Source organism: Branchiostoma lanceolatum, chromosome 5 (genome assembly GCF_035083965.1).
Source record: "Branchiostoma lanceolatum isolate klBraLanc5 chromosome 5, klBraLanc5.hap2, whole genome shotgun sequence".
Lineage (NCBI taxonomy): Eukaryota > Metazoa > Chordata > Leptocardii > Amphioxiformes > Branchiostomatidae > Branchiostoma > Branchiostoma lanceolatum.
In genome coordinates, this window is record NC_089726.1 from 20,913,317 (window position 1) to 20,928,652 (window position 15,336).

At 38.7% G+C, this 15,336-nt stretch overlaps 2 protein-coding genes across 2 annotated transcripts; both read right to left on the reverse strand.

Moving 5' to 3' along the window:
* Window positions 1–346: 346 nt before the first annotated feature.
* Window positions 347–1,801, reverse strand: LOC136435957 (uncharacterized). Its single transcript, XM_066429666.1, has 2 exons — window positions 1,490–1,801; window positions 347–511 (listed from the first exon to the last, which is right to left on the reverse strand). The coding sequence occupies exons 1-2, from the start codon at window positions 1,799–1,801 to the stop codon at window positions 347–349; spliced, it is 477 nt and encodes a 158-aa protein (XP_066285763.1).
* Window positions 1,802–2,746: 945 nt separating this feature from the next.
* LOC136435680 (DNA-directed RNA polymerase I subunit RPA34-like) lies at window positions 2,747–14,268 on the reverse strand. The gene is made up of 11 exons (XM_066429328.1): window positions 14,090–14,268; window positions 12,608–12,737; window positions 12,337–12,402; window positions 12,092–12,142; window positions 11,863–11,917; window positions 10,562–10,696; window positions 8,530–8,625; window positions 4,992–5,087; window positions 4,303–4,401; window positions 3,857–3,927; window positions 2,747–3,266 (listed from the first exon to the last, which is right to left on the reverse strand). The coding sequence occupies exons 1-11, from the start codon at window positions 14,176–14,178 to the stop codon at window positions 3,186–3,188; spliced, it is 969 nt and encodes a 322-aa protein (XP_066285425.1). The 5' UTR covers window positions 14,179–14,268; the 3' UTR covers window positions 2,747–3,185.
* Window positions 14,269–15,336: the final 1,068 nt, after the last annotated feature.

Below are 15,336 nucleotides of genomic sequence, written 5' to 3' on the forward strand. Positions count from 1 at the left end.
GGATACTACCTGAAACGTTTGACCGTTTTTGAAAATATCCAGTTGCTTAACTGTTACCATGCGTAACTTATTTAGAATGTCTAACCTTCATCAACGTAACGTACATGTAAGTAAATGATATAAGAGATTCAGTACAAAATATGGCGTTTCAAATTATTGTTTATTGTCTATTTCAGGCTCTTTGGCCCATATATTGACAAACACATACACATCAGCAAACACATTTAAAAAAGATTGCTAAATATTTACAGGTAATTTGTTAATCACACAATATGACCAAATAGGAAAATGACTCCATTTATCGATATACCAATAAACCTCTCGTCAAATTACAGATATTTAAAACTTATGAAATTATAGGGAAAACAAACTTGATGACGTCCTTTCCGCTGCCGCCGCGGTCGGGTTTGACGACGAATGCCGAGTCCTTGCCGAACGCCGCTCGGATTTGTTCGGGTGTCGGGTTTGCCGAGCAGATTGTCTTCGACATGGGGATTCCATACTTCTTAGCCTTGACGTTGAACAAATAAACATCTTAGAAGCACACTTAAACCGTTAAAAACTATTACAAATAGAACGATTGAATAAGTCTGCAGATGAGAATCGATTATATTGGAAGCAAAGGGTAAAACCCCTGTCACACATGTGCGTATATGCAAGTCCGCATGAGTTGCGTTATAACATGTTTCTGGCTTAGGTTAAGTTTGCAGGCGAAGAAGTGATTTCTTTGGTTCGATCACTAGGCTGCACAACGGTGAGTCAAAGTAGTAAGCCTGAGTGTCATCCTGTTTCAGTTCCAGGCTCTACTGAAAAAGGATGACACTCAGGCTACACAAAACTTATCTAAACCGAAAAAAATGTTAATGCGCAACTCACGCGCACTTGAATATACGCACAAGTGTGACAGGGCCCTAAGGTAAGACATTTTCTAAACTATGCTCAAAAATAAAAACGGATTAGCAAATCTTAATGGAATAAGACAATTTAGTCCTCTGCAACTCCCCCAAAAATGCAATTCACACTGATATAGTTACATAGTGACCAACCTTCAAATATTTCAAACAATAAGGCCCTGCTCATTTGATTCTATGTATGACATCCGCGCGCGCATCGACTTTCGTCGGTTTCCAAAGAAAAAAGTATTCGGCCATACTGTAAATCAGCAAAGCAGCTACAAAATGAGCAATTTTATGCTGTAGGTTGCAAAATGATAATCCAGAAAACGGATACTAATGTGTAGAATACCAAGCTCAAAGAATATGTGAAAGACCAAAAATTAAGAATCCATTATTTGTTATACTCTTCTCTGTGTGTTAAGTCATTTGTTCAACCTTCCTGACCACGTAGATTTCATGATAAAGGAAACTTTTTTAAAAACTTTTATTTTATTTTTATTCACACACTCGCATCAGTTTTGTGGTTCCCAGAGGATGTCATCCATATAATGAAATCAATATGGCCTAATGGTCAAATTCAAATCAAAACTTACAAGAACACACTGCAAAGCTTTGCTACAACCGACTTGAACGGCAATCTTGGGGTTAACGACCGGACGGTCATGCGTCTCTGCCCAAGCCAGGATGACCTCCGCCTGGTCCGGAGAGTGCGCATGCCCGTGCACATGCGCACCGGAGCTTGTGCGGTTGCAGAAGACGGCCTGTGGCGGCGGTTGGCTAAGGTCTACTGACACCTCGTCGGCTATCCATTCCTCCACGGAAAGGTTGGGATGCGCTTCCAGAGCTTCCCGCATGGGGGCGTACCACTTATTGTTGTCGTGGAGGACGATGACCTTTTTCGACATTCTAAAGAGATAAGTATGTCATGTTTTAGTATTAACCAATATGTCTTGGCTGATATCAGTAAAAAAGTTTAAACTTTCGGTCTGACGCAATAAAATTTTTCGGACGGGGGGGGGGGGAATAGGCTTCCAGACAATATTGACCTGTAACTTGAGCCATTTCATTGGAAGGTCATGTGTTAGAAGTAATGTGTCATTCATACTGGGGAAGGTCTAAACTTTGGTAAGGTGAGATTTTGTTGAGTCGGACTTTAAGTATAAATTTGTGGGGTCGTGCTGCGTAACGGCAGGGTTTTCGGCCCAGAACCCAACGCTCCTGGGTTCAAATCCCCTGGCGCCATCGATGTTGTGTCCCTTGGAAAGGCACTTTACATGACTTTCCTCACTTCACCCAGGTGTAAAAACGGGTATATTATGTGTGGGTCCCAACACCAGCAATAGCTGTATTGCGCTGTTGAAATTGGTAATAGAGTCAAAAGTACAAATTTTCTGGTGTGTTTTATAGGATGAATCATTTGATGTTTAATACAATATTTTCATTTGCTTGACAAAATCATATTCAATTTCTTATTTTTGTCAAATAATCAACTTAAAGAAATCCATACACTTTGGTTCCGTCATCATCCGAGCAACCATGTTGATCTTATTGGCTTCGTTTTCCCGTCATTGATTAAAGCCAAGTCCATATTAAAGTTCCCATAGATACAGTAAAGAAAGAAAAAAAAGTCATAGATGCTTCAAGGAGTAAAACTCTGTAGAGTCTCTTTTTAATGCAACTGATAATCCTAATGATAGACAATTTGTGTCATTCAGTTTCTTTCTAACCTCTAAAAACAGGTAATGCTAATTCAATTCATCTTTTCATGTTCTTCATATGTTGTATCTTGTAAAGTTGCTCAACAATCTACTGTATACCAGACATACATGTGAAATCTATTGTCTTTGAAATGCGTACATCTTTAATCTACGTATTTGTTTTCAAATTAGACAAATGTGCAATGTTTTTCATAACGTAATACTACAATATTGGCTATTTAACTTCATGTAGTTGACCAGATACTTTGTTCTATAAAGTAAAGGATCAGTAAGGCACATTTCAAATACATGACATACTACATTACTAACAACATATTGTGATACTTTAAAAGTCAAATTATACATGTTATTAACCATGTAATGCTTGATATCATATTTCATGTGGCGTATGCCATACATAAATATTCAAGTATCTGGTATTAGTATAGTTAACAAAATCACTGGTAACTCTCATAGTTCAGTTCATTTTATGCCATAATTGTGTGGTTTATAGTTTTGAGATTCCGCTTTTTAATCACTCTTGCGTAAAGTAGACTATTTCTCAAGACAAGTTCATTTTCTTAAGGTCTCTTTAGTCTTCATTCTCTTCTTTCTTCTTTTTCTTCTTCTTCTTCTTGGGCACTCTGGTTTCTTCTTCAATTTCTTGAGCAACCTGTTATAAAACAGTTAAGAAGCAATAAAATTAACAGAATGAAATTACACATGTAAGTAACTTGTAATGTACAGTTGTAGACACTTATTTCTTATTGAACACTTAGTCTAACAAAGTTATGGAATCTAACAAGATACTGAAATCATACAACTACATATTAGACTGTGCAACCAACCCCCAAAAAATCATAGCATGTCCAGCACAAAAGATATAAAAAAATGAAAGTTCTGCTGTAGTACTAAGGTCACACACCAGGGGGCCCGATTTGACCTCGATCTCTGTATTCCCAAGAGCTATGGTAACTCATGTACCAAATATCATCGCAATCTATCCAGCCGTTCCTAAATTATGCTGACCAAAAATATCTTGAAACACAAATGAGCAAGCAGACATACACACACACACACACACCAAAAACAATTATACAGTAAATGCAGAAATGTTCGCAGGGTTTTTCTTTCACGATGGGGAGAAAATGGCACAAACATTCATGCATTTACAGTACCTCCAACTTATCATTCTACAGAGATAGCAATGTCTTTAAGGTTTATGTCAAACTAATATGATGTATATCTATGTTAAAAATTTACCATATTCTGCACATCATCCCCACTGCTTTCTCTGTGTTTGTCTTTCTTCTTTTTCTTCTTCTTCCTTGAATCTAAAAGAAAACAAATAACAGACATTTTACCATATAATACAACAAGTATAGATAAGACAGAGACACACATACACACACACACACATATACACACACGCACGCACACACACACACTCACGCACACACACACACACAAAAAAAACACACACACACACAAAAACACACACACAAAAACACACGCACGCACACACACACACACACACACACACACACACACACAAACACACACACACACACAAAAACACAGTACTTCTTTCTCCTGGGGGCAAAGTAGCTATATATAATTATCCACTATAAAGTTATATCTAATACTATAGGATAAGTTATATTTATATATATTATATACAGCGAAACTTAAGATTCGGAGTCACTCACCAGATATTTCTGAGATGGCTTCTATTACATCTTCCACTGGTTCTTCCTTGCACTTTTCCTTCTTCTTTTTCTTCTTCTTGTGTGATCTGTCTTCCAGCTCTAGATATGGATGGATATTGAAATTAAATTTTTAGACAAAAAAATTTCAAATAATGTTGCTTTTCCATATCAATCTTTTTACAACTTAATAAAGTTAATTAAATTACTGTCAACCTAGTGTGTCACACTGGACTACTTACGTACACAAAGAGTGGCGTCGCGGTGGTGTACGCAGTGGCAGGGTGTTTGGCCCTAGAACCCAGAGATATCGGGTTCGAATTCAGGGTTCCCTGATTTGTCCCGTTGACGTTGTGCCCTTGGGAAAGGCACTTTACACGACTTTGCCCACTTTACTCAGGTGAAAATGAGTACCTAGCTTTGATTAGGGACGTCCGTCGGTTAGGACGTTAAATGGAGGCTCGTGTTTGAGGAGAGCCACACCTCAAGCACGTTAAGAACCCAACACACTTATCAAAAAGAGGGGGGGTCCTTCCCGGTGTGATTTGATCATACAAATCTGCCCAGATATGCAGCTTGTACTCTTCAGTACAAACCTGGTGTGTTACGCCTTGATGCGGTTTACCGGGTATGCAATACAAACAAAAACAAACAAACAAACAAAGAATGTTTTTTTGAATTGTAGAACTGACCTGTGGGTGTACTTGTATCTCCAGCAGTACCAACAAGTCTGTCGGTTTGTACATCTTCTGTCTTCCTCTTTTTTGGAGATTCAACCTCTTCCACATCTGCCACAAGACAATTGTGTTAAAAGAGAATGTTTTCTATCAAAAGCAAGACTAACTTAAGTTTACATTAACACTGTTCTTACTGCATGTACCATACTAATAATAAAAAATACTCATGAATATACAAATCTAGAGAGTACTGTACATGTCATTCTTGTTTCTTTCACTGACTGTCACTTTATGTTCACTGTTTTCACAGTAACCTCTGTACTGTAAACTTATCATCACCATGAAAAAACTGTACTTAATGTTATTCTTTATGATTCCTTCACACATCCGTTCTGTAAATCACTTGCCGCCACCGTGTCAAGTTAAAGTTCAGTGAAAATGTCCATTTTCCTTACACCGTGAAATTTTGCTACCGTGAACATAAAGTGAATTACAGTAGTTTCCAAGGACATCTATAAAATATTAAGGATGTTATCGAATCATTTGCAAAGGAAAAAAGAAACGATTGTAAAAGTCTCACAATTGGTAACATGTTAGCTATCGGCTATTTCACAATCAGGTGTACCCCTTTTTTTCCCAACATGTTACCAGTGGATAGCAAAGTCTACATAACATATGACTGTTTCAGACTATCATTTCCTGACAACTTGTGCAAGAAGGAATGCAAGGAAAAAAAAAATTCAAAATTGATTAATATTTAAGAAAAATATTGACCGAAACGTGACCTAAAATTGGTTGATTTTAAGCGTTACCAGGGACCATTCATTTTTACTAATACTTTGCATTAGACCTAAAAGCACATTTTGTACTTGCAAATTAAAAACCACTCGCTTTCTACATGCAGTTATATGTCTACTTGTGACATTTCGCTTTCATTGGATGATTCTATGCCATTTTTTGCTCCAACGGGGCTATTTTCCACTTTTACCCACGTGTTACCAATTTTCTGTCTAGTTTTAAATGAATATTTCTGAACCTGTAACACTTAATAATATTCTTGTATAGCTGTTGATTTGGCTTTTAAAATCAATGTATGATATGTACGAAGGTACAGAAGTAGAATGGAATCGCTCGCTCCATTTTATGACGTACAGTTGGAGATCAAAGTCCAGCTCGCCATTTTCCAAAAAAATCTGTAGCGTCCGTACCCCCCCTTGATTTCAATACTAGGAAAGTCCTGCAGGCTAATGATACTGATGGTTAGGAGGCCTCTACTGGCACATACTAAAACACCATTTAAACCACTGCTGTCATAAAGACTTTGTCTGATATAGCACCATGAACATCAAAATGTAGCGTCCGTACCCCCTGTAGCGTCCGTACCCCCTACCTGTAGCATCCGTACCCCCATTTAAAGTTTTCAGCAAAATACTGCCAAAATTGCTATCTAAATAGTACAAATCTGAGCTAATACATCAATGACAGTTGAAACAGATATAGAATGTTAAAATTTTCAGTAAATTTGTGACTTTGTGATGAATTTTAGATGTGTTTTTGCCTATTTTTGGGACAAACCTGTATACGTTTGGTACCGTGTAACACCCCTCCCAAACACTGTAAATAGTTACTTCCAAACCAGCCAGATGTCTTTGAGATAAAAGATGATACCCTCCAAGAAATTTAAATGTCCCAGAATTCTCACACCATGTGCCCTGATCCCAATTCAGTTCGTGCAGTGGTTAATAAGGGAGGGGGGGGGGGGGGGGGATACGGAATTAGCAGCGGGAGGCTAGACCCCAGGACGAGAGAAGTCAGCTCAAAATAAGGATATTGAACAAAAGAGATAAAGCCATTGTGTGAGCCATCAAAAATTCAGTTTATCAGAAAGAGCACACTGTAAGAAACAATATGGTTTTTGTTTGAAGCAAACTTGATGTTGTATGGCCGAGAAATTGGCAATTTAAGATTTTGGGCCTTTGATTCCCTACGCTAAGTAAGTAATTTTGTCCTTTTTCATGTATCTCAAGAACAGAACATCAGACAACCACCAATTCACCTGTGTAAGGCTTTATTGTGAACATATTGAAACATACTTATTAGACAACTCAGGCTGATGGGCAGGAGAAAAGACATGCATCATTTACATGGCTGGGGTGATTGAATTTGAAGAACAGCTCTGGAGGAAGAAGCTCAATTATCCTTCATGAAAAAAATGAAGTATACATTTGGCCAGAAAACAAGAACACCACAGGAGAACCAACAGAAAATATCCTCTGGACAGTGGACTTTCCTCTCCTGAACAACTTCAGAGAGCAAGTCTGATTGTCTGAAGAAGACATTGAAAAGTTAAAGAACATTTCAGTCAAGAGCTTGAAACAACACCAACAAGTTCAAGTAATTCATTCAGTGTTATAGGACACAGTTTGAAGTTCTCTCTTTTTAATTCAATTGACTAGTATGGATAAACTATGTTGGTTAGTATAATAAGATCCTTTTTATTATCTTTGAATCAATTAGCAGATGTAAAAGTACAAGACTTTCAGAGCTACATGATGTACGTATGTAGCGTCCGTACCCCCTACATTATTGTCCCTTTTCCTGGAGTAAACTGCAAAATTTGCATATAACGAGATCAAATGAACTGTTGTTTTGTTTCCTTGTGATACTTTGACGATATGAGAAGTGTTGTTTCAGTCTTGTGTGCAATCTAAGCTTGTTTGATAGGTAAGACCCACCCTTCCAACACCTTGTTCTGAAGTGCTAAAGATCCATAATGGAATTTGGAAGAAATCTTTAATCAAACTATCCTGCTCATCCTTTTCTTTGTTAAAATACTGTGACAGCATTTGTGAATGCTTTAAAGAACAGCCATAAGCAAATGATTATTGTTTTAATCATTGTTTTAAACAGTTCAGACAAATTGATAAAGCACCAATGTATGAAGTCTGTTGTGTAGCGTCCGTACCCCCTTGCCCACATGTTCATTTATAGTAATCAAAAATGTTTGCAAGTCATGCTATAATCATTACTGCTGGAGTTTCATGTAGGATCATCTATTGGATGAAATAGTGCCAAACCTTAGCTGCTGAAGTGTCTGGATGAAGAATAATACTATTTGACCTTATTTTGCAGATAAACAATAGAATAGCGTTTAAAATTATTTTGCAATAAATGACCAGAAAATGCCCACACATGGATATACTGCAACTTATTGTGGTTTTCTAGGGTAGGAAATGGTAGTTATTGAAGATGATAAGGATTAGCAACCATTTGTCATTCCTTATTTGAATCAACAGTATGTTACTGTCCAAGTAGTTTTAAAGTTGTAGCGTCCGTACCCCCCCAATGGTCCATCCATAGAAAACCCTGCAACGAACCCATAAAAGCTTGTTGTGCGGAGATCCTTTAGGATAGTATGCCCAAAGCATGTACCTTTGAACTGGCAACAACAAATTTACAATATAATGAAGTTGAATTTTGGCCCCCAGTGGCAAGGTTGGGGTACACCTGATTGTGAAATAGCCGTATGCATGTACCATAACACATTTCATACCTTCAATGTCATGTCTTCTCTTTTTTGTCTTCTTGTCAGAATGACCAGAATCTTTTCTCTTGGCACAGGTATGTCCATTGACTGGCTTGGGTTCTCCTGGAAGAGACACAAAAAAATAATATTTTTTTCTTTATACTGCTCCAAGTTCTTCACATACTTGAACATGTACATATCATGTGTTCATATCTGCACAGTCTAAAGGAAAGCTTGCAAAATTTGGGCCCGAAAATTGGATTTTGAACGTCGATTTATGATTAGTTCAAACAATATTATCACAATGTAAGCAACATCCATAATGCAAAAAACGACGTCGTTGTGATGTGAGAACTCACTGAAAATAGTTTTGGGGTTGTTGTAGGCTCACGAAACTAAGGGGATCATTGTACCGCTCATTTCAGTGCGGTTTTAAAATGCTCAAGGTCTGAATTTATAACGCAAATGTACTAAACAGTGTTAGTACAGTCACTATATATTTATCTACCATAGAGATTTCAGCATTATTTTTATTTCCATTTTTTTGCCCTAATATTGCTTTGGTTGCCTTTACTAAGTAAAGGCAACCAAAGAGAAACAGAGTCAGTCCCAAAAGCTTCTTGTGAACTTAACCCTCAAACCACCGAAGCTTTTTTACGACTAATCTTACCGTATGGGGTCAAAACTGACCCCACAATGTTTTCTACAAATATAGCTTTATTGGTGACTATTTTTGTGGTTTGTATATATGTATAGTTTAAGTAATCTATAAGGGACAGTTTGACATGATTAGGTGTGAATAATTTTTGCTCATTATCATAATTTATGCAAAAATAGGAACATCGTCTTTTGCAACTAACGCTATTCAGACAAGCGGGCTCTTTTGAGGCCTGCGCCAACACTTGATATCATATAGCATCTGAATGTCTTACGCTAGAACAACCAAACTTGGTCACCTTTGCATAAATTTCATTGGCAACAATTCTAACTTAATGAAAAATGTAATCAATGTTTTCATGTTGCTATGGCAACCGGTTTCTTAGAGCCATATTTGGAAAAAGTCGCTCCTTTTGGATTTTACAATGTAATTCTAGGGCTGTCTTTTTAAACTGCACTTATTTTGTTACTAACATCAATACCAACCAATTTAATTCACTATCATTTTTATGATTTAATATTAACAATTTATGCATATTTGATTACGTCATCGGTCAAAATCTAAGATGGCGGACGATATAATTAGATTAGCTATAACCGGCTATTTCAACCTCAAATTTCATCATTACCATGTTAATTCAAACAGAAACAATCTTAGTATAAACGTTTTGGTCCATTTTTATTGTGTTATTAGGTTATATGATGAAAAAATGCATTCAAAATAATTCAAGATGGCGGAACCAAGATGGCGGATTTCCCTAATGTAACTTGATATGAATATAATTTTTATGACGTAATTTTGACGTCGTTCCTGTTGCCATCTACAAATAACGTCTTTGGATATATTATGATTTATCATACATAATTTCTATCTAAGTTTTATCCTGTACCTTTGAATTATATGGAAATACCCAATTTGTTGGTTTTCGTCAATAAAATCACATAAATGACGTCATAATAAGTCGCAACGCCATTAATTCTTACGTTCATTTAGAAAAATTGTTTTTTTCACGTTTCTGCAGAATTATATTTTGTAACTATGATCATAATAACCCTTATCATACAGATGACAAAATTGACAAGTATCAAACAATAGGAATATGAGTGCAGATTTTACTGGGGTCAGTTTTGACCCCACTGGACCATGCGTTAACTTTCTAGGATAACTTAATCAACAATGAACCAATCTCGGTAAAAACTTGTGAGAAGTTATAAGACATATATACAAACAATTTAATGGAAGGAATTTTGTTTTCGACTCGAATTGTCAAAATGGCACATGTTGATATGCGCCTGGGGTCAGTTTTGACCCCATAGGGTGGTTTGAGGGTTAACTATATACTGCTTGTAGAATTTAACACATACATGTATATTACTAATAAATATTTCAATAATAACTTACTCCAACCGAATGGTTTGAACCTTGGTCTGAGACCCTGTGGCAGCTGTGTGTTGAGTGGTGGGGCAGGAGGGGGGATGGTGACTGATGGAACAGCCACAGACTGCATGATGTTGATCTCCCCATGCATGTGAGGCACTGAGGGGGGAAAAAACAGACTTCAGTAAGTTTGTTTGCTTCTTTGTTTGTATAGCATACACGATAAACCGCCTCAAGGCGTAACACACCAGGTTTGTACTGAAGAGTGCAAGCTGCATATCCGGACAGATTTATATGATCCTCACACACCGGGAAGTACCCCTACTCTTTTTAATAAGTGTGGTGGGCTCTTTTACATGCTCAAGGTGTGGCTCACCTCAAACTTGGAACCTCCATTTAACATCCTACATGTATCTATGGGACATTCCAAGTCGAGAGAGGACATTCTTGCAAAGTGCCTTCCCAAAGTGCACAACATCAATGGATTCAAACCCAGGACCTCTGGGCCAAACACCGGACTGCCAGTACGCCACCGTGATGCCACAGATGTTAAAAATTCAAGACTAGTCCTTCTCACACCGATGCGTAGTGGGTAGAGCGTTTCCCCTGCACGCGGTAGGTTGTGAGGTCAATTTCCAGCCTAGTCATACCAAAGACTTTTGAAAGATACAGACTGCTTTCTCTGCTTAGCACTCTAGCATTTTGGAAAGAGCACTGGAGTTAAACACACAGCACTACCAGTGGACTAGCCCCCTGCTGTGGTGATTCACAAAGTTGTGTGGCCCAAGGGCTTAAGAACAGAAGTGGGCCGGGCCGTAGGCACAATCCATGTATATGGTATGGGAGGACTTTAAGTTAACTTAAACTTCAACTACACCATTTCGTGTGCAGAGCAACACCCTTTCAGCTCTGTTCACTTGGCCCTTAGACCCTACTGCTGTGAAAGCACAAATAGCATTGGTCTATTCCACTGTATGTGTGTTCAACTCCAGTACTTTTTCTCACAAATGCTGAGTGCTGAGGAGAGAAAAGCAGTGTAAACTGTAATTCTTTTTTCTTTCACTGTAACTTTATGTCCACGTTTTTCACAGTCACCTCTGTACCCTGAACTTACAATTATCATCACTGTGAAAAAAAACTGTTGTTATCATTCATGATTCCTTCACACATACGTTCTGTAAATCACTTGCCACTACCGTGAAGTTAAAGTTCTGTGAAAATGTCCATTTTCTTTACTACAGGAAATTTTGCTACCGTGAGGATAAAGTATGTACAATCCGGAAAATAAATGTCTTACTTCTTTAGTTACGAGCCAGCAAACAAACCTGTACTAAGCCTTCCGTCCAGTTCACTGGGCAGCAATAGACTCAGACCTTCTTGCTGTGGACAACAAAGATTGAAAAAAAATGTTTTAGAACTTGGGAAATTGATTGATAGTGAGAAACAAATCTTGTAGATGAAAAAGTACTAAAGTAGAAAACAATACCATTTCTTTTTCTCTAGCATCGTGACGAAAATACAGATGGTTTCATGAATAGACAAAACTGGTCTTACCTGTAAATGTTGAGTGTTCTTTGTCACCTGTAAATCATATTTGGAACCAGTCTGAAAATGTTTTGGAAGGAATATCATGTTAGTGATACAAATGTACATACATTGTATCAATAAGAACACAATTCTTTACTCCCTCAGCTCAGAATATAAAGTTATCAGAAGTATAAAAAGAGGCGCTTTTAGAGAAATTTGCACACTTTTTCAGCTATAAGTACAATGCAATGCTGAACATCAAAAATACCTACCTCTGTTTCCACGGCTGTGCCTTTGTGGAGCTTCAGCCTCTGTCCTGTCAGACATTTTGGATCAAACTGCAAACAAAAGAGAGCATTGACAATTATGAAGGAGGATCTTTGAACTGCAATGGTAAGAACAAAGAATTGAAAATCGTTGAAGAGAATTGGACATAAAGAGCCTTAATCAACAAGGAAGTATATTTATATCAATGGAATACAAAAAAAGGAACAGATTTTGAGACTCTGTCACAAATCTTCCTGAAGAAACCAAGTTCCTTACATCTTTAGGGGCCCTGATGACCCACAGTTCCTGGTCTGCTGTGTGCAGACAGTCCGACGTCAGCAGGTCCTGACCGCTCTGTTCCTCCACACTTGTGGTTACTCGGCTGAAGTTCACTGGACACTCAAACCTGAGGAAGTGAAAAGAGGTCAAACACTGCTGCTTAAATATTTACTTAATTTGGTTTCTTACTGCCCTGTATGTCTTTTGCTTGTTGTTTGTTTGTATTGCATACCCAGTAAATTGCCTCATGTCGTAACACACCAGGTTTGTACTGAACAGTACAAGTTGAATATCCAAACAAATATCCATGCACTCACACCGGGAAGGACCCCTACTCTTTTCGATAAGCATGGTGGGTTCTTTAACGTGCTAAAGGTGCGGCTCTCCTCAAACACAGGACTGATGTCCAATGTCCAATCTGAGGGACATCCCTAACCGAAGTTATGTACTCATTTTCGCCTGAGTGAAGTGGGGAAAATTGTATTAAGTGCCTTTCCCAAGGGCACAACGTCCACAAGACAAATCAGGGGACCCCGGATTTGAATCCAGTACCTCTGGGTTCTGGGCCAAACACCCTGCCACTGCGCCAACGCGATGCCACGGTGTGCTTAGGCATGTAGGGCAGCAACAAAAGTCTTCCACTTCCACTTCCATCTGTCTTAGGCACAACTGTGGGAGGTGTGTGGCTTAGGCTCTACATCTCTTTCTCCCCAGTTCTTTGCTGTATGTTTGTTCTTTGGCCAGCCTTGTTACTGCCTTGAAGGAGGTTCACCTTCTATGGCGGTATTGTTGTTGCTTTTGTCTGTGTGTTCTCAGCTATAACCATGGGCGATACCCCTCAGCATTGTTATTGACCAAGGGGTCGAGTCACCCGATAATGGGACCCCGTTGTGTACTGGAAATGCCCTCGCCAGCTCTGGACTTTACTTCCCGATGGGTTCCGAGCGAATGTTTGCTCACCCACTCGGCTTGATGGCTTCGCTCGGAACTAGCACCCGCTTGGGTGACACCTGTGTACTTCATTTTTGTGTCACGCTTGGAACTTTGGCACCAACCCAGGAAGTTCAGCACGGGTGATTCAACAACTGATACAATTCCTTGGCCTACTGCCTATGCTATAACTCAAGATCGCCTTGATGTATTTTTATGTACTTTGACATGTCATCTGCTAGTAAGGAAGATATGACGCACATTGACTTTGGGCACCGTAGCAGTGCATGAAAATGTATATAATATTACAGAATGACACCTCCATCTTGAAGTTGCTGGGGCAATTGCTAACTACTACATGTTATAATTCCATGCAGAGGTTAAAGTGTCAGGTTTTCTCCATTTCCATATCTTTCTCATGAGGATGGTCTCCAAGCATTTATCATTTGAAAAAAGCTCAGTGTTAAACTTTAAGTCATTGTAACATTTCTGAAACTGCATGGAATATTTGAAGGAAATCAAAAAGGGGACAATCATATATGAACCCACCTTAAAGGCCCCTGCCCTAGTAGGCCTGCAGAACTCTGCTGTGGTGAGTCCGGGCCACTGATGTCGGACTCTTCACTATCAGATATCATTTCTGACAGGTTCAATTTTCAGCAATCATTAGCAAACGGACTGTCTGAAAGAAGAGCAAAGAGACATCGAGATCAAGTGATGATAAAACACTCAATATTACATCTTTGAAGTAACAACTAAAAGCAACTTATTTTTATGTGATTTTATGTACAATATAGTTACTGACAAGTAAGTACTCTCACCTCTCAAATAAACATACCTGTACGTTTATTTTTTTCGCCTCAAAATCCGCCCGTTACTTTCTTATTTTAGACAGTTCGTTTATTATTTTTTGGAAAAATGGAGGCTTTGCTAACCAGAAATCCCTCTAAAATCTTAAGCTAAGATTTTTTTCCCGTTTTCCCCGATATTTTTGATCGTAATTCGCTATTTTTCGGCCTAGCGGCGTTGATTTTCCCACCGCTTTGACCGAGGTCGGGCCTTGTGAAAATAAATATAACCTACCTGTTTATTATCTTATTTCCCTTGGACAGTTGTATGGACACAGTTTACCTTGACTGTCAATCTTAAAATTTTCCGGGGGGTACTTATATTTCAGGGGGTACTTATATTAGATTTTGAAGATTTGTCCGGGGGGGCCCTTGCCAAACTGTTGTCTAATGTAGCATTAATGCCAGAAATACTTATGCAGCACTAATGCTTGGTTAGTGCACACTGCCATGGTAATTTCATGGTAATTATGGCTGTCCAAATACCAGTCCCTCAATGTCCTAGCAGCCATGCCTTGGACCAAGGCTTGAACCAATTAGTTGGCATGTTTCCAGCATTAGTGCTTTCTGCCACGGCCTTTAGTCATGCTTGACCTATACATTAGCACCCTGCAACAGCTGGGGTTTTTAACAAGGGTGGACTGTAGTTAGGGGGCAGAGGGTTAATTTGGTGTGACCACCCCTACTGGCACCAGCCAGGGGAAAGGGTTTCCACTTCCTCTTCAGTCCAAGAAGACTGGGTGATAAATGATGATTAATGGACAGGGGTGTATGCTGGCATTAATGCTCTGTTCCAAAGGGAGCAGAGGGAATCCAGCATTAATGCCCAATGTGCTCCGCTAAGGAGCGCGTAGTGCGGCATTAATGCTACATTAGACAACAGTTTGGCAAGGGGTACTTCTATTCTAGGGGGTACTTCTATTTGAGAGGTGAGAGTAAGTAAGTATA